This window comes from Nymphalis io, chromosome 11, assembly GCF_905147045.1.
Source record: "Nymphalis io chromosome 11, ilAglIoxx1.1, whole genome shotgun sequence".
Lineage (NCBI taxonomy): Eukaryota > Metazoa > Arthropoda > Insecta > Lepidoptera > Nymphalidae > Nymphalis > Nymphalis io.
Genome location: NC_065898.1, coordinates 12,017,197 through 12,043,498, shown reverse-complemented (window position 1 = coordinate 12,043,498; position 26,302 = coordinate 12,017,197). Strand labels below are relative to the sequence as shown.

At 32.4% G+C, this 26,302-nt stretch overlaps 1 protein-coding gene across 1 annotated transcript in view; it reads right to left on the bottom strand.

The window, feature by feature from the left end:
- The window catches only part of LOC126772083 (potassium voltage-gated channel protein Shaw-like), a 249,197-nt gene that overhangs the window by 194,231 nt on the left and 28,664 nt on the right, over window positions 1-26,302 (bottom strand). The window contains exon 2 of the mRNA XM_050492253.1: window positions 18,175-18,324. Coding sequence (XP_050348210.1) covers window positions 18,175-18,324 — 150 coding nt within the window. The remainder of the gene's footprint in view (window positions 1-18,174; window positions 18,325-26,302) is intronic.

The following is a 26,302-nucleotide window of genomic DNA, read 5'->3' as shown; positions in this document are numbered from 1 at the left end:
GCTATTAGTTTGCTTTACGGCTTAAGTCGTTTTCACACCTAACGACATGATATCGTATAGGAAAATTAATGTTCGAATTGCTTTTTTTTATTAACTTAGAATTATTTGACCACTTACAATTTTATATTCAATAACCTCATGCAAATTATTAGATAGAGTTTTTCTTTGTATTGTTGTGTGTGTTACTGTGTACTGGTTTGAAAGCCAAGGTTAAGTGAATGTCATTACAAATACAAGACTCCTTCACTCACTTCAAGATCACTTAGTTGGCAAAACCTTCGTACTTTTTGGTGGAGTATGTACAATAAAATCTCCTAATTGTTCGTCGGCCTGCCTAAAATAAATTAAAAATAAATATTATCGTATCAACATCGTATCAGACAATGTGAACACGTATCTAAGCTAAGCGCAAACCGAAGCAGAGAAACATATACACACTAAACAGCTATTCTGAATGATAGAACATGTCTGTATATGATTAAATGTGACCATTTTAGTAGATACATCATATGGGTCTTAATAAATGATTACTGGTTCAAATTTCTTCAGGTATCGCTGTTTTTTATAAAACACTAAACTTTATAACTGATGCACGCAGTCACGTAACTCCCTTCGAGTTACTGAGGATGCTGAGCATACGAAGATGATTCTACACTCACCATAATGAAATAAAACATAAATAAGCCAATAGATCAATGAGACCGATAATATTCCGAAATTGAGTGAATTTTTGGTACTAAGGACATGAATTGCTTTTTAAAATTAGCTTACATTTACGGTGACAACAAAGTTGCAAGTCCAAGTAAAAAAATAATAATTACAGATTTGGAGGACAAAGTTTGTTTGTAGGGAAGATATTTCTGCATTCCGGAAAGTAGGAAGAACGATTCCCGTGAGTGGGTTTTTTTGGATATTGCAAAACGAATCCTCCTGTACTGCACTATTTCTGCACGTAATACTAGAGCCAGAAAATTCAGCCATGAAATACGATAAATACATGTTTTATGACGCGTTAAATCATGACAAAAATTAGTACGAATCCACCGATAGAAGCGAAAATATAGAGCAACATGCTCTGAAATCTTTTAAATACCAGAACTCGAAATATACTATATTATAACGAAGTTTTACACTAATAACTTCGGAAATGTTATCGATCGATTATTTTTCATTTATATATTGTTACCAAATGTCAAATAAATGTTTAAAATAGTTTGAATAATGATTTTATAATTGTTTCCCTCTGTAATATACTTGAATAATCTATATACAATCAAGTGAAGCGAATGACACGAAAATAATATTGTGTGAATAAAAACATGTATCGTACATACTATACATATATTGATGGTATTTTTTACTGGTAGGGTTTGTGCAAGCTCGTCTTGGTAGGTACCACCCACTCATCAGATATTCTACCGCAAAACAGAAGTACTTGGTCTTGTTGTGTTCTGGTTATCTTAGTTATCTTAGTTCCGTAGTTAGTGGTGCGTTGGCGATGTAAGCGATGATTAACATTTCTTATAATGCAAATGTCTATGGGCGTTGGTGACCACTTACCATTATAGCCCATATGCTCGTCTACCTATACCATAAAAAAAACTAAACGAAGTAATTTCAAGATTCCTCTTACTAAACCATTAGCTGCTAGTAACTTGGCTTAGCTAAAGCTTATAAGATAAAATAAGAAGGATATAAATGAAAACCAACTCTTAATCAACTCTGTGCTTATATAGAAAGACGCTTTAATTTACCAGAGTAATATTTAAAATATATTCAGTACACAAATGGTTTTAAAGGCTTGAAGTTTGTTTTAACTATTAATAAGTCATATTATATTTTGTTCAAATAACCTCTTAAAAGGACTCTGGAATCGTCATATTCCAGAATCATTTAACTCTACCATCGGCTTAGATTAGGGTTTCTACCGGGAAGAACCGGCAAGAATCTCTATAGTTACTGTTCTTTACAAATTAAATGATTTGTTTAGTTTATTTTACATAATTATTTTGCATGCTTTGTTGTAATCAATATTTTTAATATAAGATTTATATTATTTTATTAATCCTTACAATTTTGTTTAATGACGATAGTGTTTAAGCTTAGTTTAACGGTTAAACGGTCGAAAGTTAACATTACGAGCTAGCTTAAGAGAATCGGAAGGAACTACCCTTTCTATCTACAAAGTGTAGTACCTCTTGCGGAAACCCGAGGGCCCCTTAACATTCAACAAGAGTAAAAAGATTGAAGTATACTAAGCTCAAGTAATTTTTAAATCAATGTTCAAAGCCCTTGAAAAGTGCATCAACGTAAAAGTGCTTGAGGTAAAGCACTCTTATTGTAACCAAGAAAAAAATACTCCCTAAATCTCTTCATTGTTCTAATATGGCTGTAGCCACTTTATATATATATATATATATATATATATAAACTTCCGATCCCAAACTAAGCAGAGCTTGTAGTATGGAAACTAGACCAATGATATACTACATATATTACTTTATTTTTGTAAATACATACTTATATAAATAATTACACCCAGAGTCCGGAGAAACAGACATGTTCATACGCACAAATGTCTGTCCTGGGTGGGAATCGAACCCACAACCTTCGGCGTGAAAGGCAAGTATCTACCAGCCAGGCCAACCGGCCCGTCATAATGCCCGTCATATATGATAAGTTATGTGTTTTTAAAATCATATATGTATATTTTCATAATTGTCTTGTTATTTATTGATTTCGATATTGGTGAAATAATCTGCCCTCAACATAAGCAAAGACCACTAAATCAAGAATTGAATTGAATATTTCTCTTACAATACATAGCATTTACAGTCGGATTAATGCATTATGTATAGAAATATATAAAGAATGCGTATTTGAATACAGCGCACGTAAATATTTGCTATTTCCACGACTTTTTATGCCCTCTTTGAGGTACTCGTGCATACGTTGTGACCGCATAGCGGGATTTTTATTTTCTAAAGCCATTTTACAGGAAAAAACACTGTTTGTGGTATTAATTAGAAAAAATTCTTAGTCTTAATAAATACACCTGTTTATTTTGTAAGAAAAACGCTATATACAAAATAAGCTTACATATTACTTTCAAATATAATCTTTACTAATATTATGCGAAAGTAACTCTGTCTGACAGTTACGCCTTTACGGCTATACCACTGAATTGATATTGATGAAATTTGATATGAAGCAAGTGTGAACCCCATGGAAATATATAGTCTTTTTTTTCGAATACCTGATCTCCTTCCCTTTAAGGAAGCCGTGGACGAAAACTAGTGTAGTATATATTTAATAGGCAGACCAACAGATCATCTATAGGCCAGATGTAATTAATGGTGACCTTTTTCTTTAGACATATACTATAAATACCCTGTTAACCATGGAATCTAAGAGGTAACCCTTGTGTATACACTCGCTTACCCTTCATACCGTAACACAATAGTTCATATAGATATATTTGGTAGAATAATTAATAAGTATAGAGTAACGATCCAGATAGACAAAAGCCTTATCCATTTAGACTCTGCAACCACCATATAGGGATTTTTTCATAACATAACTTCAGACGTTGGCCACAAACCTTGGAAACTAAAATATTAGATCAAATGTGCTTATTACATTGTTTAACTCACCCTTCGAACAGAAACGCAACAATATTATTGTATTGCCATTTAGCAGTAGAAAATCTAATGTGTGAGTATATATAAACGTTGCAGCTTATCAAACCAAACTCACGATGTTCAAATATTGATTATATATTATCGTTAAGATTAGGATCGAGAAAATTTTCGAAAGATATTTATATCCTCGTATTTCTAGCAGCCAATAAGCATTACAAATTAATAATCGTACTATTTCATAATATTCTAAGTCTACGTCCGAAGTCTTTAATCTGGCTTCAATTTGAATGTTACTAAAGAAAATATCGCATTTTTAGCTGCCAAGAAGTCTCCAAGTCTTTCTCCGTAACAGGATTGGTCTTTCCTTAGCAAGATACAATTTATAGGCTGCAATTTAACATTTTACAAAATGTATATCTTTTTTATTTCCTTTTTACGGCTTTTGATAAAAGTTATTTCTATTCAAATTCAAAACGATTTATGTCAATATATGTTATTTTTTTCTTTCCTTACCGTGTGGTTATTTATAGGTTATTTTATATTATACCTTAATTTAAAGTGAAATTGCTAAACTTTTATATTAGATTTTGCATTTCCGGTTAAAAATAAAATATCTTAACATCTTATTTTTATCAAAGTCTTAAATAATTAATGCTTAACGGACTTTGATGACTTTTTTCTAATTAATACCACAAACAGTATTTTTTTCTGTGAAATGGCTTTAGAAAATAAACATCCCGCTATGCGGTCACAACGTATGCACGAGTATCTCAAAGAGGGCATGAAAAGTCGTGGAAATAGCAAATATTTAAGTCCGCTGTATTCAATTTTTTTTTTATTATTAATAGACCAGCGCTTGACCGTTGACTTGCCTGATGTTAAGCATCAACACGGTATAAGATGTAGCACGCTTGCCTATAAGAAACCTGCTTACTCTGGATTTGAAGACACCAACATTGTACCTATCGAGAAATACGGACTCAGGCAAAGCATTCCAAAGTTTCGCGCATACGCATTATTTATATATTTCTATACATAATGCAATAATCCGACTTTAAATGATATGTATTGTAAGAGTAATATTCAATTCAATTCTTCAGTTAACGGTCTTTGCTAATAATCATCTGCCCTTAACAAAGCAGATTATTTCGCCGATATTGAAATCAATAAATAACAAGACAATTAGGAAAATATACATACATGATTTATAACCGTTATTTGATGGGTGTTTAGTTGAACAACGTCGTTGCTTAGTGGCTCTTTGGTAGCTGTTTCACATTCAGAAGAAGAAGACACAATAATAATAACAGTATTAAAATCTTTATTGAAAGAGTTTTCGTTATACATTCAAAGATACTCCATGTCTTAAAGGCCAGTGTCATCCTATACAGTGATTACATTATACATATAAGTACTTTATATACGTGTAGACTTATTAAAAAAGTTAAAAAATTAAATATTAATAGAATAATAAACAAAGAAATTGTTTAACTTCTTTGAATTAAGCTTACACTATATTACAATCGCATTTGACGCGTAAGTGCAGTCTTATGCACTCTAAATGATGAAGAGCGTTCGCCTGGAACGTGGGTATATAATTTCATAACGCGATGGCACGAGCAATAAACGTCAACCGGTTTGTCAAAGCTTCGATGAATAAAACAGTCGCGTATTAACACAGCAAATATATTTGTAATATTTTCTTTAAAAAAAAAACCTTTGTAAACATCTGACGTAGTTTTAATTGGCTTTATCATTTGTCGGTATTATTAAAGATCAGCATATTATAGCTGGTAATAACATTTTCGCAGCCATTATGTAAATCTACCAATGAAATATGTATACAAAGTTTTTATTTATGTATATGTTAAAGGTCGATTTTCTATGAATCTTGATATTATAAGCCAAGATGGCTCAGTGAGTGTAATGTTGGACGGTAACCAAAAATTTCAAATTCAAAACGGGGCAAGTATTAATTTTATACATATTATGCTGTGTTTACAGTTTAGCAATAGCTTTCGAATATAATATGTACAGAAATTATCTGTAAAAGATTTTAAATGTACACATTTCGTTGTTTTAATTTTAGTATATTATTTAGCTGTGTTAAATTGAAATATATAAGTTTTGTACTAATTAGGTGACAAATAGTACGAGCATATGCTATATCTATGTGATACATTATATACAAACGAACGGCTTTCAGGCTGTGTTTAGCCGTTCAAACTTAGTACTCATTCGCTTGGTGCAATGCCAGTTCGTGCCACGATGCCAGACCACGTGCGGTTAATGGTTTTATTTAAGAGTAAAACAGTGTTGTTCCATTATAATTATTTGTTTAAGGTAGTTATAAAAAATTAAGTTAATCATTTTACTCGTAATTAAAAAAAATATTATTATTATTTTATGTCTTAGTCTTATTAATTCTGAAATCTAATTAGATGGTACGCTGTTCATAATTAGAGAGCTTATTATTATAAATTTATTACTTAAAATATTATCATAAAAATATAACTTGTACTATTATTATATAATGACTTGTATGTCTCGTTGATATATTGGTTAGTTTTTAAGAACGCAGATTCAGATCAGAGGGAGGTCTTGGGTTCAAATTCCCGTTTGGATAAGTAAAAACTAACAACGTGAAATGACGAAGTGTCTGTGAATTGATTTTATTTGACAAATAAACATATGTACGTTGATCGTAAGAGCCTATTGGTTAGAAAAAAATATTCTTAACCAAATATTGCGGGTTTAAACTCGGGCAAACACTAATGAGTTTTCATGTACTTAGTTATACATCTCACGCTCAGGGTGGCAAATTGGTCAGGTGGTTTACTTGGTGGTTAGGCTTTGTGTAAGTCCGTCGGCGAAGGTACCACTCACTTATTAGATATTCTACCACCTAACAGTACAAACAATATATAGTATTATTGTGTTCCAGGATGAAGGATGGTGAGCCAGTGTAACTACGGGCAAAATTCACATTACATCTTTGTTCCCAAGATTGGTGGCGCATTGACGGCGTAAGAAATGGTTAATATTTCTTACAGCGCCAATGTCAATATACAATGCGTTAGATGAAATGTCGCCACGCTCGTATCCAACATTCTATTAGCTCGATGGAATAAACTCCAAACATCAAAATGAAAGAAGGGTTAAGAAGGTCAAGTTGAAGGGAATTTAAAGGCTGTTGCTTTCAGTTGTCTTTATATGAACCGCGTTTGTACAGCGGATTTATTTGTGTCAATTAGTTTTAGTAATGTCGAGTTAGCAGTTATGACGAGGGTGCTAGTTATTGCTGACGAGCCATTTGGCGTGGTTGGAGCCTTGACGCCGAAGGTTGTGGGTTCGATTCCCACCCAGGACTTACATTTGTGTGCATGAACATGTCTGTTTGTACTGATTCTGGGTGTAATTATCTATATAAGTATGTATTTACAAAAAAAAGTAGTATTTGTAGTTTGTCAGTTGTGTCTGGTTTCCATAGTACAAGCTCTGCATAATTTGGGATCAGATGGCCGCTTATGAATAATGTCCCAGGATATCATGAATTTCTTAATGAATAGTTCATTATAATGAACCTTGATATCTATCACGATCCCGCATTTCAACTCATTAGGAGATCATTAAGCTTAAAGATAAAGCCACATATATACACAAATATTATCCTTTAATTAACCGTTTAAAAAGTACAAAAGTAAGTCTGTTTGTGGATTTTAGACATAAATATTCGTTTATTAAGTGTAACCTGAAAACCTTGTTATATCCTGAAAAAAGGGTCCAGTTTAACACAATTATACGCATAATTCAATTTGATATCAATTTAAAAGACTTTTGTATACACACGAAAAGTCAAACGCGGACCAGTAATAAATAAAATTAAAATTATAATTAAAAGAAAATTAATGTTTCTAGCTAACCAAACCTACTAATCTGTGAACCCTAAAAATGTTACATTTTACCTACACATCTGTTACAAATATGCACATTCGAATCGATTCAAAATCCTTGATTCAACTAAGAAGCATTACACTTATTAGTCAAATTAGACACTTTCGCCGGTTCGAAAAAGAAATACGCTGTCCTAAGAAGGACCTGCGAAAAAAACTCAGCTTTTTTTTAATTTTACCTTTATCATTTCTTGCAATTGTTTACTAATTTTTAGTATTAAAAAATTTATCCAAGAGGCAATCGTTTAATTCCCAAGGTCTGCTATCATCCATAAACTCACTTATTGTATAAAAAACCTTTTTAGCTCAAGCGTTCCTTTACATATTTTTTTGTCAATCTGACAAGGATACTTTCTGAGATCCTCTTGTTAAACCGTGTATTTAACCCCACAATTGATTTTCTTACAACTCTGAATTTCAGTGGTCAACTTGTGACCACTGTTGTTTGATTCAAAACACTAAATCTACAAATGAATCTCGCTTAAATTAATAATAATATCCTGGGACATAACGTACACACGGCCATCTGATCCCAAAGTGATATACTACATATACTAATTTTCTTTTGTAAAACTGTACAGTACAGGACAAACAGACATGTTCATGCACAAAAATCTGAATCGAAGACTTTGCTCAAATCCTTTCTACCGGACCATATCTAATGAAATCTGATGTAATACGAACATCACGTTAAATGAGTCCATAGAGATTAAGATTTAGCTGTTATGTATTTAATGGACATGTTACTATAATTTTATCTCTATTTGTCTTTACATATATTTCACTAAACTTAATACACTACGTAAAATATATTTATTTATTACATTTTAGATTTCATATATCACATACGTATAATGTTTTTACTCACTTTCTGTATCACGCTACATACATATTGTTATACATGGAAGCTTATAAAATGAAGTGCTAAAATTTATATGTGTATCGTTTTCATTTAATGGGTTTCTTTAAAATAAATAAATAATTATTTTTAAGACAATGTCTACGAAACAACGGTTAAGTAACAGAGTAGTAGTAGTTAAGTAAACAGGTAGAATTCACATGTGGCAGAATTTCAATGAAATTAGACACATGCAGGTATCCTGACGATGTTTTCCTTCACCGAAAAGCACGAGATGAATTATAAACAGAAATTAAGCACATGAAAATTCAGCGGTGCTTGCCCACGTTCATCGGTTAAGATTCACGCGTTCTTACCACTGGGCCATCTCGACTTTTTAAGCAATTGGGGGTCCTGGTCTCCTCGGTAAGTCGTAAATACGTGTCAAAACGTAGATACGACATGAGATGAATGTCACTTTGACCAAGTCAAACAATAGTTAAAAGTTATGAAAATTTAATCTCATTTTTACAATCAACAGACATCCCCATACATTTGAGTAAGATAAATATCATATTACGTCATATTTTTTGTTATGAAATAGAAAAATGTCACACAAAACAACCATGACTGCACTAAGTGTCCATGTGTTTGTTTTTATTAGCTGTAAATATTTTTATTGGTTAATAGTAATATGTACACGGCAAGCATTACGGATTTCTTAATTTAAGTATAAATAGTGCATAATGTTCGAGAATTTCTTTACTGGTCGTCCTCGTTTGGGTAGGTACCAACCACTAATCAGATATTCTACCTTAAACAGCAGTACTTGTCATTGTTGTGTTCCGGTTTGAAAGGTGAGTGAGCCAGTGTAAAAAAAAAATATAGTCACAAGAGACAGTATAACTTTTCTTCTATGACACATTAACGGTTTTTTTTTTTTATAGAATAGGAAGGCGGACGAGCATATGGGCCACCTGATGGTAAGTGGTCACCAACGCTCTTAGACATTGGCATTTTAAGAAATGTCAACCATCGCTTACATATCCAATGCGCCACCAACCTTGGGAACTAAGATTTTATGTCCCTTGTGCCTGTAATTACACTGGCTCACTCACCCTTCAAACCGGAACACAACAATATCAAGTATTGCTGTTTTGCGGTAGAATAGCTGATGAGTGGGTGGTACCTACCCAGACGAGCTTGCACAAAGCCCTACCACCAGTAGGTGTAAGTATGATGTTTAAGGTCGTCTTATTAATCTAAGAAGGTGTTAGGAGAGGCCTTCGTACAGCGTTGAGTGCCGATTTACTGATGATGTTGATACAATGGCATAATATGGAAAATGAACACTTGCCGCAAAATAGGTAAATTGTTCGTCTCGTAATTCAAAAATAAATAAAATGTATTAACGTACATGAGCCGGGAAATTTCCGAACAGAAACTTAACACCATCAAGAACATAGTTTATTTGCGCTAATAAAATCCGTCATAACAAGTAAACCGACAATTTATAGCAGAACATTAAAACTTGGTTGAGGATGCTTTCACAGTTGTGTACATTGAAATGTGGGATCGTTACTTTGAATATACGTGCACCAGATCGGCATATCAGTTACAACATTGGAATGTTACCAGCGTACACCGTGTGATTCTAGCGTCAATCTGACTTCGTTTTTGAAATATATATTGGACGTAACGATCATGTTTCTGATTAAAGTTATTGTTCAATAAATACTGCTGTTGGTATTATATTATTTATTGTGCGTAAATAACAATACTTTAAATAACTCCTTTCTTTGTCGCACTTCCAAAAAATGGTATTCCTTACCAGCTCACGTGTTCCCCTCCTCTTACAACCCGGGTTCCTTCAAACGAGGCGTGAAGAGGCATCTTGCGGGCCGGCAAGGCGAAGGCGGCTAGTGCAGAACGTTTTTCCCGTCTGTACTGGCCGTCGTCGCGTTTGGACTCTACTACCACTTACCAACAGGTGGAGTAGAGTCATTTGCCCTCCCAGCGAATATAAAAAAAAAAAAAAAAAAAATACAATATATGACTTGGCGATAGAACAATTTATATTTAACAATGGGTGGTACCTCCTTAGACTTTTTACTTGGTAGGGCTTCATCTAAGCCCGTCTAGTTAGTATTGCTGCTCGCTGGTAGAAAAAATTGCGGGGAGCATACAATCCTTTTGACAAATTAAAATGCTAAGAAAATTCCGGACCCTGGTCACAACATTTATATGTTATCAACATATAAATGTTGTGACTACATTAATAAAAAAATTAATAAGCCAATGCTATGATCTGAAAGCCATTTTAAGGATTAGTAACTAACTTTTATATGTACACCACAATTATACTTTAAAATTATATATAACATATTACAACAAGTTTTAATATAACTTTCAAAGCAGAGCTTCCAAAGTAGATCCACCCATCCATATATTACCGCTAAACAGCATTACTTAGTATAATGTTATGTTCCAGTTTAAAGGGTGATTAATGCAGTGGTGACCATTACCAAACGGTAGACTATAATATAACGAAAAAAAGGTTGCCTAAGTAGCACATATTATGATTGATTAATATGAAATATGTTCAATATTATTATTAAGACTAACTATGGAATGAAATTGAGTGCTTCTAAATTACTATATACCTACAATATATACATAACTTGTCTTTTATAATTATCGTCATGTTTCTTTATTATTGATATATTTTGCGAAATTAATATGTTATACAATACAAATTATAATAATGTTTATTATATATTAAAGAATAAGATAACTAAGAAAAAAATATTATTTCGTCAATATAATACGCCTTTATTTGGGCAATTTGATGACTCATAACACAATCGCGTACATATAATATGTATTAACTACGTAAGATCAACGAAAGTTTGATTCCATACATTACAAAATCTAATAAAAATTCATTTGGAAAAATACATACTATAAATACATAAACATTCTTTTGTTTCTTTTCTTATTAAAATAAAATAGATCTACAGTACAGTGCAGTAACAGCCTGTAAATGTCCCACTGCTGGGCTAAGGCCTCCTCTCCCTTCATGAGGAGAAGGTTTGAAACTTATTACACCACGCTGCTCCAATGCGGGTTGGTGGAATACACATGTGGCAGATTTTCGATGAAATTAGACACACGCAGGTTTCTTCACGATGTTTTCCTTCGCCGTAAAGCACTAGATGAATTATAACAGAAATTAAGCTCATGAAAATTCAGAGGTGCTTGCCCGGGTTTGAACCCACGTTCATCGGTTAAAATTCATGCGTCATTACTACTGGGCCATCTCGACTTAAATAAAATAGAACTATATTTTAAAATAAAACAATGTTTTTTTTTATTTGAAACATCTCTTGGTGTGCCTCGGGATAAAACGTGACGTTTAGAAACTTACGCCCTTTCTTATAAACGTTTAGCGAGTGACAAGTTTAACAATACAAGTCTTTTTCTTTCAAATGCCAAAACAATAATGACAGAAAGAGAAAAAATTGTATTTAAACAGCTAACAACGTTTGTAAGTAAGGCCTGTATTGTTACAAGTTTATATTTACTTATGTTGCTTACATATCGCTTATGTTAATGTTAGTAGCGATAAGTAAAATATTTGAACCATACTGTGATAAAAACACAAAACAATTACAATAATTTGATTAAAAACATATTTTAACATAAATCTCCGATTTCGAGAATCATTTTAGATTCTCGAAATCGGAGATTTATGTTAAAATGTGGTTACCCTTTTTTTATAATTTTAAACATCGTAAACTTATTCTATATATAAAATACATTTTCATTTTTATTTTAATTTATGTCTATACTTATAATTTAGGAGACGTTTTTAGTGATGCCTAAATGAACAAAATACTGAACCGATATACAATAAAACTTATACCAGAAAATGCAGCCCGCATCGCAGGAGATTTGAATATATTTAAGTAATTGCACTTCGAAGTTTCACTCGCTTGAATATTTTATTGTTAAATTATTATTTTGTTAACAAAGCTATTCTGTAAGAACGAACTCGAAATTGACACAGAAATAGATCGAATCTTAGAAAGTGATATTCGACATTGGCTATCTTAATTATTATTATTATTTATACTAATATTATAAATGCGAAAGTCTATCTATTAAGCTTTTACAGATAAACTACTGAACGACCGGCTTGACGTGGTTGGTAGATAGTTGTATTTCACGCCGAAAGTTGTGGGTTCGATTCCCACCCAGGTCAGATATTTGTGTGCATACATGTCTGTTTGTCCTGAGTCTGGGTGTAACTATCTATATAAGTATGTATTTATAAAATAAAAGTAGTATATGTAGTATATCAGTTTGGTTTCCATAGTACAAGCTCTGCTTGGTTTGGCATCAGATGGCCGGATGGCCATAGGCTATTTTTATACCAAAAACCTGCTTTTTTAATAACATAGGTAGGCGGACGAGCATATGCGCCACCTTATGGTAAGTGATCACCAACGCCCATGGACTGTAAGAGATGTTAACCATTACTTACATCGCCAATGCGCCACCAATCTTGAGAACTAAGATGTTATGTCTATTGTGCCCGTAGTTAAACTGGCTCATTCGCCCTACAAACCGGAACACAACAATTCCAAGTACTGCTGTTTTCCGGTAGAATATCTGATGAGTGGGTATCTACACAGACGAGCTTGCACAAAGCCCTACCAACAGTAAAACACACGAGTAATACGTGGACGACGCTGCAAGCGAATACTAGTAGTATATATAAAAAATAAATAAGCCATTAATATGTGATAAATAACGTATCAAAATAGCGTATCAACATACGGTTTTTAACATAAACATACGATGTGAGTTCAAACAGATTATTATTGCTGTACTCTAAATCATGTGATTACTATAATTATAATTAAGTCATTTGAACTAGATTTTTTTTTTTGTTGTAAAAAAATATTAATTTATGATTTATGAAATATCGAGTTTGTGTATACGTAACTTAAAAATATCTGTAATAATTATAGTATATATCATTCATTAAGTATATATAAGTATAAACATAAGGAATAAAACCGTAGCAAAATAAGTATATAAGTATACTACTTCGATATAGTTCAGATATTTAATCGAGCAGTATTAAGGTCAGTTGTCTAACTTTCCTAACCGCTTAAGCTGCAGCGCTGAGTCTTCCTGTCATCAATGATATATTAGGATTCCTAGCTGTTACGTTAGAACAGTGGCTCGATATAAAGCTGTAGACCTGACAGCCTGGATTAAAATACTAATTCGAATTCTATGATAAGTTATTGAGTTTGTCAGTCATTAAGTTTAGACAATTACGTAACAGCACTATCATGCCTTACAAAATTATTAAAGGATTTAGTTGAACGTTAGTAATTCTAATCTCTCTTGACTCTAAAAATAACCTACATTTGTAAATAATAACATAAATACTCTCAAGCCACGAATGCACCTAAACAGAGTTAATTATAGTAATATAACCGATGATCGTTGGTTCAAACTCGGAAAAGCACCACTGAATTTTGTATATGCTTAATTTGTGATTACAATTCATCTCGAGCTTTACGGTGAAAGAAAACATCGTGAGGAAACCTGCATGTGGTTAATTACACTTAAATTCTGCCACATGAGCATTCCACCAACCCGCATCGGAGCAGCGTGGTGGAATAAGCTCCGAACCTTTTCCTCAAAACGGGAAAGGAGGCCTTAGCCCAGCAGTGGGACATTCACAGGCTGTTACCACAAATTAATAGTTCAAAAAGTAATCAATTACATTCCATTTTTGTATTTAATACAGATTTCTTTGTATTCGATGTAGATATATGACGCTTTATATCATTTTGATCTTATTATAAACAGGATAGGTCCATTGCCAACACTAAAATCTGTACATAGCAGCAACAAACTAAAACTTGAGTTACAAAAAACGTGACATAAATGAAATGATTCAGTTAATACGCTTTTCAAACTCCAGTGTAGTTAAAATTCTAAATTACAATTAATCATTTTAATATTCTAAATTCAAATTAGCTCTATCACTATAACAATTTTTGAAGTCAAAACAAACATTTATAAAGACCCCTCTTAGTCACAATAAAAATAATTGTATCTGTACATAAACGGCACAAAATGTTAAATTCAAAATTACTTCAATTTAAATACTCTTACTAATCTTAAAAGCACTTTTGAGTCATCATTTTCGATGATTAATTAAAAAGCTACCATGAATTCGAAATTTAAATTATAACGACAAGAACCAACAAGGAATACACTTATCTTTTATAAAAATCAAAGCGTACGTTCGAGAATAAATCATCTTTAATTCGAATATTAGCGCTTTACCCGGCTTCGCTCGCAGCCTAATTCAAAATGTCATCCCCGTTGTTAGTGACAAAGACCTTAGGGGTTTAATTTTCAAAAATCCATCCTCAGTGCTAACCTAATGTGTAATGGGAGCCCGTATGCAAATTTTTATGGTGCTAGCTCTCAGTGGTTTGACGTTGATATATCAATCAGTCAATTTTTCTTATATATATAAAAGATTTTATACATCATATATAAAACTATATATATTGAATTCATTATTTTTAGAATATAACTTTAAAGTGGATAGTTTATATTTTAAAATAAACAGAATCGAACTCGATACATTATTTAAAATAAGAAATAATGTTTGACCTACATTCTACCACCTTTGAAAATGATGTAACCAAATTTTATTTACATGAAAATAAAAATATAAACAGAAAATAGAACTGCAATAAAACGTAAGTTAGTCTAAAATTGATGCTTGTTGATTGACGGTTCAGACATATCAGTACGAGAATAAAACGGGAAACAGAGCACAGCATCATCTGTGTTGAAGGATAGATTAGTCGTTGATAAAGCAACTGACGTCATCTTTGTATTGTTTCTACATTTACAAGAATAGATAAATCATCGGGATATTTTAATGGAAGGATTGATGTTGCTATATCTGAAATTTGGAAAAAAAACAAACGAAATTACCCAACACATATAACATGTTAATTGAAGTTTTATCAATCATTTAAATCCAGGCATTACTTAGTTTTGTCTTTAATATATTTTGTTAATAAAAATGCATTTAAAAAATCACAGCATATATAACATTTCAGAAATTTCAACACACCTTTTAGAACTGTCCCTCACACTTGTTGAGATAAAGGAAACTAAAACTTGGTTAACCCGGGAACTACTAGTTCCGTACTTCTCAAACATTTAGTCCTTCACCCCATTACTTCAAACGTCAGAAAATTGGATCGATATCGTATTCATCTCGACTCCTTGTAATTATTTTGCAAAGGATAGATAAATGTAAATATTTAAACAATGTTTGTTTAACTATGGATACCGCGTGGTACATACAGTCAGAGACAGAAGTTATAACTTGTAAATGTGCCCTCAAAGTCCTCTTCTTCTTCTCAGACTTAGATCTTGTTCCAACAAGCTGCTAAAATAACAGTTGGTCGATATATATGTATGTGGCAAAATATCACCTAAAACACGCAATTTTTTACACACAATGTCACAATAAGGTAATTTTTTTTTATAGAATGGGAAGGCGGACGAGCACATGGGCTACCTGATGCTAAGTAGTCACCAACGCCCATAGACATTGGCATAGTAAGAAATGCTAACCATCGCTTACATCTTATGTCATCATTACAATGCGCCACCAACCTTGAGAACTAAGATGTTATGTCCCTTGTGACACTTGTAATTACACTGGCTTACTCCATGCGCATGTTGCAGGGTTTTATACTATAGCCTATTCAATTCCTTGGACATGATTAAAGATAAATATTAGATAACAATTTTGATACTTTATTTCCACGAAAAATCGCATTTTCGGCCGCATGACACCCACACTTCAAACATATTTTAAATGTTAAATCAGTAGCCGCAGATGCTGCAGAGACCAGAGGACTACAAAAAAATTGTTTATATTTATTTAATAAATAAATAATAATGATAATACATATTTGTAATCTCTAATACTATATCTAAAAAAACGTCTACACGTTTGTCTAAAGCAATTATATTAATTGACTACGTGGTCCTTATTTAACTTAATCCATTCCCTTCGTAGTCGATATCGAGTTACGAGCTACGCATGTATCAACGTAACTTTGATTAGTTCAAGAATTGTCTACTGCGAGAACGAAGAACAAACAAATTTCAAGTAAGATGTAACAACATTAATACTTATTTATAGTAATTACTTATTTTCTAAGTGTTTAATATATTTTAATTACTATCACACTACGCTCGATTAATGTTCCTGGCTAAAAAATAAAAATATGTTTCTTTTTATAGAGGCTGCCTGGAAGAGACCACTATATTGATAAGGTAATAACTTATATATATATATATATATATATATATATATATATATATATATATATATATATATATATCTACTACTTAATAAATAAATAAAACATTTCTATTATTTATTTATGAATATTACACATTAATTAAGACAAGATTATATAATATAAAATCGGAGTAAGTAAAGTACTTGTTGATTTTCAAGCAGGATTTATCATATCGATTCAATTGTATTTGATTTACATAATTATGTAATTGAAGTGGATGAAAACAATAACTGCTGAGTTTCTTGCCGATTCTCTTCGTTGGAACTTACTAATATTATAATTGCGAAAAAGAGTTTGTTTATCCATATATAAGTATGTATTTACAAAATAAAAAGAAGTATATATAGTATATCAGTTGTCTGGTTTCTATAGTACAAGCTCTGTTTAGTTTGGGTTCAGATGACCGTGTGTGAATAATGTCCCTGGATATTATTATTATTTATTTGTTTGTTACACATTCACGCCTTAACTATTCAATCATTACGACATTTGCAATAAATGTTTAGGGGTACGGAAAAGTATATAGGTTAGCACCTTCGCATATCTCCCACCCACAATGCACGTTTGAATCTGCGGGCGAGAACTTCTTGTAAAAGTCTATATGAATAAAGTACATTTTGATTTGATTCGAAAAATTTTACGCGTTCTTCATCTCATTCAAGCTTAAGAGATAAAATTAGCGCTTATCGCTTGTGTAATTTGACGAGATGCCTTACATTCTCTAAAAAAAATTACACAGGCAGGCATTCCAGCAATTTAGCTACGTAATGATAAATACACATTTCTGTCATTAGATAATTGTTAAAAGCTATTCCTAATATTTTTCATACACTACTACCATGAAGGTGAATGACTCACGATGAGTCTAGAGTAGTTAGCTTGTTCAGGTTTGTTTCACGAATCACGTTAGTAAAAAAATTATTTTATTGATAAAATAATTCTTTGATTCAGAGAATTGATATGCTATGACCTATCGAGTCAGACAGTAAAGAGATGCATTATTTTTTAGTATAATATAATATCTATTGCATTAGTTAGTTGATCTTCTTGTTAGTAGTCGTAAATCAATACGTCGTAAGGAAAGTTGCATGTTTCACAAGAAATTCTGTCACAACTGTACTTGCGACATTGGAGTATAGTAACGGAAAAGCTATATATCTTCTCCTTAAGAGGAATGAACGCTCCAGAATTTAAAGGCATATAAATTTAATGTACGTTTTTCTAAAATTAAATCAGTATTCAACTCAAATAATATTGAATTGTAGAAAGAATATAGAACAGAAGTATCAACAATTATGCTTATGACTCACCTGTAGTAGTTAAGAACCTGCGCGAAGACGCCAGGGTGTCTGTCGAAGAAGTACTCATTGAGCACAGGGTCGTAATTGGCGAGGGCCTCCGTCAAACGGGACAGCCGCGTCGCCGGGATCTTCTTCAACGTCGCCTTGTAGGTTTCGTATCTGTAAATAAAATATATCTATTAACAAATGAAACCAATTATTTTACCGAAAAATAATGTGGAACGTTCAACGTGATTGCTCCGCTCCAGCCCTGTAGGATGTATCGTGATGTTATGTATATGTTAAGTCTACCTTCGTCAATAAATGTCTAACGCAAAAAAATGTTTTTTTAATCGAATTTGTAGATCCTGCGCGTTCATACTAACAGAACAAAATCTTTATGTTTACAATACTTTTATATATATTCTATATCCATATAGCAAAACTTAGTATTGTTGTGTTTCGGTTTGAAGGGTGAGTGAGCCAGTGTAACCACAGGCACAAGGGACAACTTAGTTTCCAAGGTTGATGGCGTATTGGTGTTGTAAGTGTTGGTTAATATTTCTTACAGTACCAATTTCTTTGAGCAGTGGTTACCACTTACCATAAGGTGGATCATATGAAGACACCATTTGATAAGTTAGTACCACTGTTTATAATAGACATCGAAACCATAAATCACACATATTTTTATAAACAAAAATACACTGCTTATCGATTTAAGCTTTTGTATCTAAAGGTGTTCTTAATACTGACTCATTTTCATTGTTATACTGACTCATTGACATTCGGTGTTAGATTACCTTAGAACAACTTTTAGACTTATCTAACAAGGTTCAGATGATATTAGCAAAAGCTTTTCAATCAGTAAATGGGTTATGAAATACAAAGTAAATAGCAAACATTTTGTCTGAAACAATTTAGGTAATAGCGGCTAATTTCAAGAACTAGCTAACAGTGCAGGAGTTATTAAAGTCAGTGCACTCTCTAATCCCTTAATCTGAAAATATAATGGCGATCCAACAGAAATCAGAGATATTGGGTGCAATACCAACAGCTTTACGGGACGAACTCTTGGGAGTGTAGCAATGAGACGTCACAAGCATCGAGCTACTACTGAAAATATATAGATAGAAAAACTTGACATTTTATTGGCTCAATCACAAGTTGGAGATAGCTCCCGAGGGTTCTAATCCTTATAAGGTATCCACGACCATCAAATTAGTGTAACAAAAAATGTAATTTAGAAATCTTTACCATAAATTCACCCGTATCAAAGCATTTTACAACGCTCTAAAAATTAAGACGAGAAATCAGCGTGATGAGGGTCGTTAACCGTTTGAATGTAATAAAACATTTCATTAAAACGACATTCATTTTGCTAATAATAGGAATAAAAAGATCTTAAGATATTTAACTATATACTTTGTTCCATTTGTTTGCTATACAAAAATATTAATCAAATCAATTTTTGTTCTTATGCTTTTGTATATCTTATTGTATTAAATGAACAATCCTTTTATATATGCACATATTTATTTTGTGTATCTCGGAAACGGCTCTAACGATTTGACTCAACTCTTTGTAATTTTATTTTGTGATTCTATAAGGTTTGGCATTTAAAGTACGAATTTAAATCGAAAAAGGAGCATAGATAAGGAAACCTTAGAAACGTCCTCCATGCGATTTGCTGATAGTTCTGCTATATTATTTACTGCAATCATTTTTTGATTAATACATATATCTCTATTGAAAAACACTAAACCACATAACTATTTATGTCCACTTTAATTCAACAACTCCAAAGCTAAATATCAGAAATGTTGTTGAAGAATATTTTTTCTCCATCTGGGGGCATTTTGCTCGTGGGTCTTCTCTAAATAAAATTAAACGTTTTTATAAAAAATAACAAAATATTTTCTTCTAGTCATATTCGCTAAAAAAATATAACTGAATATTTTACAAATTAATTTTAACGGAAAAGAATATCGCATTGTTTATCATTGGAAATATTTTGTTTTCATTTACTTTTTTTACTGAGAATTTTTGAATTTCATTTCCTTTTGCTGATTTCAATAGACACGGTCTGATATTATATAGTTTTATTATTTATATATATTGATTTAAAGTTATAATGCTTTTCGATAGACGTGGCTGTTTTCTCGCTGACATAAAAGAAAAATTGGATTCATTTAAAAAAAATCTCTTTTTTAAATTTGGATTCGTTTGAATACGTGCTATACTAATGTGATTTTTATTTTTTTATTGATTTTTTGTTTTCTCTAAATTGTATTTCATATTTTCACTATATTCATTAATATATATTATTACTTTTTTTTTTCTTTGTGTATCCATTACTCGTATTCATTGCAATTATTATATTTAAGTATACGAATACATTTTAAAACACAAATAAATATGAATTTCTTAAACTTTTCCTACAGCGGAAGGGTGACATAATAAGGAGACCTGTAGTGCGATTCTGTAAGAACTCACTTCATTACTTACCCGAGAAAAGTTGACTAGACTTATGGCAAACTATTTTTATGCGTGTATTCTTAAAATGCTATAATTATTTTGGTCAATATAGAATGTCACTCTCTGATATTTCTTGACCGTTTTCTGTAGTGAATTTCGAATTTGTTTTTACAGAATAGCTACTTGCCGTAAAACGCTATCGCAACTTAAAAACTTGCGCCATTGGTTTGATAAAAGTACGACATTTGTATTTAGAACAAAGCTTCGAAAGAGCAAATCATTCTTATGATTATTGATCTTCGTAAGATGTCGGCACATTTGGAAGAAGCAACAATATTCCTTTGCATTAGTTAATATATACATCATTGAGAGTTATTATCATTCGATATGACAAGTTACCAATAACAAATTATTCTTATATGGAATATTTCCATGGCTCTATTATCTCAAGCTCAGACAGACAAGCTCTATTAGGACGCTTCATGTGTTGACAGATTGGCACCGTCTCATATCGAGAAACAATGCTAAGCTCCGGAGCTGCACGGAAAATGCTAATAACGCACAGCGTAACGCAAATATTCATCTCTATTTCCAAATAATATATTTTTGTCATTTGCAGTAAAAACAACTTATAATAATAGTACAAAATCATTTTTTATATATATAACGGCCTGTATTTATCCTCCACTGGTGAAAGGAGGGCTGAATTATTTTTCGTCCAGAATATATAATATTAATATTCTAGGGAGCCTGTTTTATAGTACCTTTTACTAAATTGATCTTTAAAAGTTAGCCAGACAAAAATGTATACAAGAGATATTATAATGAACAAGTTTGTGGAGAAAGATATATGTAAACTTTTTTCTGTAACTCTCGTCGTCCGAAAGATCGTGAAGTTGACACGATCAGAGGGACCTGATGAGGAATTGATTTCTAAGGCACTGAATTTACAGCCCGGTCAACTTTCTAAATCCGTGAATTATTTAAAAGTAAAAAAAAAACAACTTAAATTTCATTGGCCTGGCTGAAGTCTCAGCTGAACTAATTCTTTTAAAAATATAAAATTAAAAATTGAGCCATATCTTCCTATGAATATTGGATATACGACATAAAAAAAATTAATATAGAAAAAAATGTTCACGTGCCTTTTTGGAATTTAGAATTGAATGAAACCAGAGGCACTGTTCTATACACACTATATTTCTCGAGTGTGGGTAAGTGACTCACACTCGAGAAATGTTGAAAGCCTACTTACGCTGATACGCTGTTTAGATGCGTTCATTCTTTAAATGTTATAAAGTCGTCTTTTTTTTTTAAATTTTGTGTAGTTAATGTTGCGCAGCAGATAGCATTGTTAACTGTTTATAGGCAATGATGAGCTCACTTATTATCAGCGATTCCCATCAAGACCCAGACTTTCCAACCTTGTTATTGCATATAGTCGAAGTAAAACCTGCTGGCAGTTCGGAAAATATAATACCCGGACCTGAGAAGAACCGATAAAATAAACTCTGTATATTATTTTATACATCCCATAAACGAAAATTCTATTGTAAAACATTATAATTATACATTATAATAATTATTATTTATTTATTCATGTAATAAGACTCGTATACAAAATTACGTATTAAAGGTAGTAGTGTTTATTTTAAGTAACTTATATTATTTACTGGTCTAGCTGAAACTTTACAACAGTGGTTTATAAATATACAGTCTAGTCTGTTAGCAATCATGTTTAGAATATTGTTGGAGCTGGCCCGCACCCTGTGAACCAAGGGTGCACACCTTATTCGCCTTTCACACCTTTAATGCGTAAAAACAGTCTATATTCGCTTCAGCAAACCAGGGATGTTTGCTACACAGTAATAATAATAATAACTAAGCAACTAAGATGGGGTTTTCTCGCTTCTCTACAGAAGCGAGAAATCAACATCAGCAATCTAAAGGCGTTATTGCACTGGACACGACGGGCATTGTATGATTTTAATTTATAATTAGCCCATAAGTTTATAATGTCTAATTATATATAATAATTATAGTATAAGATAATCGTTTTATGGCTCACTAAGAATATGTTACATAATACACATAATTTATTATATATAAATTTGTATATGTCCAACTGCATGGCTAAGGCCTCTCCCTTTTGTGGAGATGGTTTGTAGGCTATTGCACCACAGTGGTCCATTATGGGTTGGCACCACATATCTCCCAAATTTTTATCCAACACAGTCCACGATGTATTCCTTCACCTCCAAATATAAGATGAATTATTAACTCAGACTAAACTATAAAAATTCAGAGCTACCTTGGCTTCGAACCTGTAATCATCTGTTAAGATTCATTACAGTACAGTAACAGCATGTTAATGTCCCTCTGCTGGGCTAAGGCCTCCTCTCCCTTTTGAGGGTTTGGGGCTTATTCCATCACGCTGCTCCAATGCGGATTGGCAGAATACACATGTGGCATAAATTCAATGAAATAAGACACATGGAGGTTTCCTCACGATGTTTTCCTTTACCGTCAAGCACGAGATGAATTATAAGCACTAATGTAGCACATGAAAATTCAGTGGTGCTTGCCCGGGTTTGAACCCACGATCATCAGTTAAGATTCACGCGTTCTAACCACTAGGCCATCTCGGCTTTTGTTTGTTAAGATTAACCCTCTCATAATTGCTTCACAGGATATTTTTACGTTAATATATACCGCTAAAACTATAGATCATTACACGACATTCATACACAAAAAATATATACACAAATATAGTTCGATGATACCCGTATCAATCCCGACTTCATTATATTAAGGCTTCGTTGATTAAACTGGAATAATGCCGGCCTATTTGATCTCTGATCAAAGCCGATGTGATAAGTAATTATTTACCGTTGAGAAATGAGGTTATTATGTGTTAGAACAAGAAGAAACCTATAGCTCTTTTTTTATAATGACATTAAATCTAAGAAATATTAATCATTTCTTGCAACGTTAATGCGCCACCAACCTTAGGAACGAAGAGAGAGAAGCAGGTAAGCACTAATAATTTTCATATGCTTATCATTCAACCCGTGTTCGGCGATTAAAGAAAACATCGTATCACCAACCCGCTATGTAGCAACAGCGTGAGAAAGCCGAAAAAGTAGGTCTTAGCTCAGCAGTGGAAAATTTTACTTTAAATTTTTAGATTTATAAGATAATTTATATTTCACTTATGATTTTAAAGTTTATATCATACAGATGGTATTAAAACTAAGCTTTCATCTCTAAGTAAGCCACAGAGCATAATCATATAATACTCTTAGTAATATACGGTGAAAACTTCCAAAGAGCGCTTTGAGCTGCATTCTCCGACCTTGACATAGAGCGATTGTAAGTTCGTCCCACTTTCCGTTATTACTCATAAATGGAGTAAAATTCTGTGTGCAGTTAGTTCCTCGTCAAGTCATTGTGCCTTTAGCGAATAACTAGAAAAGACATCTAGCACTAAACTTATGATGATGGAGATGACACAGGAGTACTCCTGACCGATTTTGGCCATGGCGTCCAATCGGAGGCTAGCCAACTGCGCGGGGTTTATAATAGTGCACAAGTGTGTGTGCAAATATAAATGCACTATTCTCTCACTCTCATAATTCGATGAAACGTTAAAACCGAGGCACGAGAGTGTACACACTTATAACTTCTAGACTTCAAGCCGCTACTTAATTTTTTTTTGTTTTCGGGCCGGGTAACTTTTGTCAGGCCGACAACAAGGTCAGTCAGGATTTGAACCCAGGACCTCGGAATCTGCGGCCTAAGCTTATAACCTGAATAAGTTTCGAAGACATCAATTTATATTTAAATAACTATATTCAATATATTACTATATTACAGTTTCTCATTTATAGTCAAACTAAAAACTGCCTCTAATTCGCATAAGAAAATACTTAAACTTAAAAAAAAATGATTAATATAATCATTTTAAGAAATAAAGAAAGTAAATTAGGTGTTTGTAAATGTTGTTGTTGAACATTACATAATAAACGAGAAGAGTAAATATACTTAAATTTATATAAAGGTAAATTTTTATTCTTTATTTTATTCGAGAAAAAGTAACAATATATATTTTAGATAATTCTTACTTAACATATAACGCATTTTATATATTCAATATCCTGGTCAATGGCGGCTTTTTAAGGGAAACTATATAGGATATAACTATATACGATAACTGCACAGGGTCTATTATTGTGAACCAGGATGTTCGCAAACACAACTGTACTCTATTCTATCACTTATAATCTAATTGGGCGGAAATACCAAAACCGGAAATAGGTCAAACGGAGGACCATTAGGAAAAGCTTTGTGATTGTCACATTCCCAAGACAGGATAGTGGAAATCTTACAATACCAGTTTCGATTTTAGGTAAATGAAGTCATATATTCTTCATATGTCCGGTTGGCGTGGTTGGTAGTTGACTTGCCTTTTCAAAAGAAATGCAATTTCTTCAAAGAAAATTAAGTAATCAATATATTTCATATTTTAGATTTTTACCATTTTCATTTTTTATAATAAACATAAATAAACTTCCAATTTAAATATGTTTGTTTGAAAGCACACAACAGTACGAGCCGGTTGGCGTGGTTGGTAGATACCTGCCTTTCACGCCGAAGGTTGTAGGTTCCATTCCCACCCAGGACAGACATTTGTGTGCATGAACTTGTCTGTTTGACTTGAGTCTGGGTGTAATTATCTATTTAAGTATGTATTTACAAAAGAAAAGCAGTATATGTGGTATATCAGTTGTCTAGTTTAGGATCAGATGGCCGTCTGTGAGTAATATCCCAGGATATTTTTATTATTATTAAACCGTAGCTTAAAATAGAATTAACTCTTCAACGACAAATTGAAACGATAATGCAAAATTATAAAAACCATAATTGACCATAAGTACTTCTTACGAAAGAATAAAATATATGTTCATACTTAATATCTAAATTCATTTTTATGCCACTTCTATATATTACATAGGCCTCGTTCGCGGCCGCACAGAGAGGATGTTAACGTCCGTATATTCATGATAAAACTACGTACTTACAAAGGAAGTTTGTAGAATTCGTGGAGGATAATTCCGTAACTGTTTAAATGTTGAAAGCGAATGTGAAAACGAATACAAACTTTAATTTTAAGAGAAAAAAATAACGCAGTTCCATTTTTTTCTGTACTCAATATATAAATTAAGTTTTTCTGACAAAAAATACTTTTAATAAAGCGGAGCTTATCGGAGCTTAGCAGAGACGTCGTCGTGTTAGATTGCGCACTTTAGTATTTCCTGGACAGATGGCCAATCTATGAAATTGGTTCTCACTGGCATTCGATCAGAACAACCATATATAATATTGTAACGATGTTCAAATAAGATGTTCAATTTTATAAAAAACATTATGTAAATATAGTATAGCTTTCATTTTTAAGTTAAATAGTTCATACATTTGACACGATGGCAGATGGAAATAAAGTATAATATATTAGGTCCTTACATATGAAATTGGCGTTTTGTTCAAAACATAATTCTATATATTAATATGATCATTGAATAATATTAAGACACGTTATAAAAATCTTTGAAATAACTTACGACGCGACCTCTTGAACTTTAGGCACCAAGGCATAGTGAAAGGCGAAGAAAGTTTAACG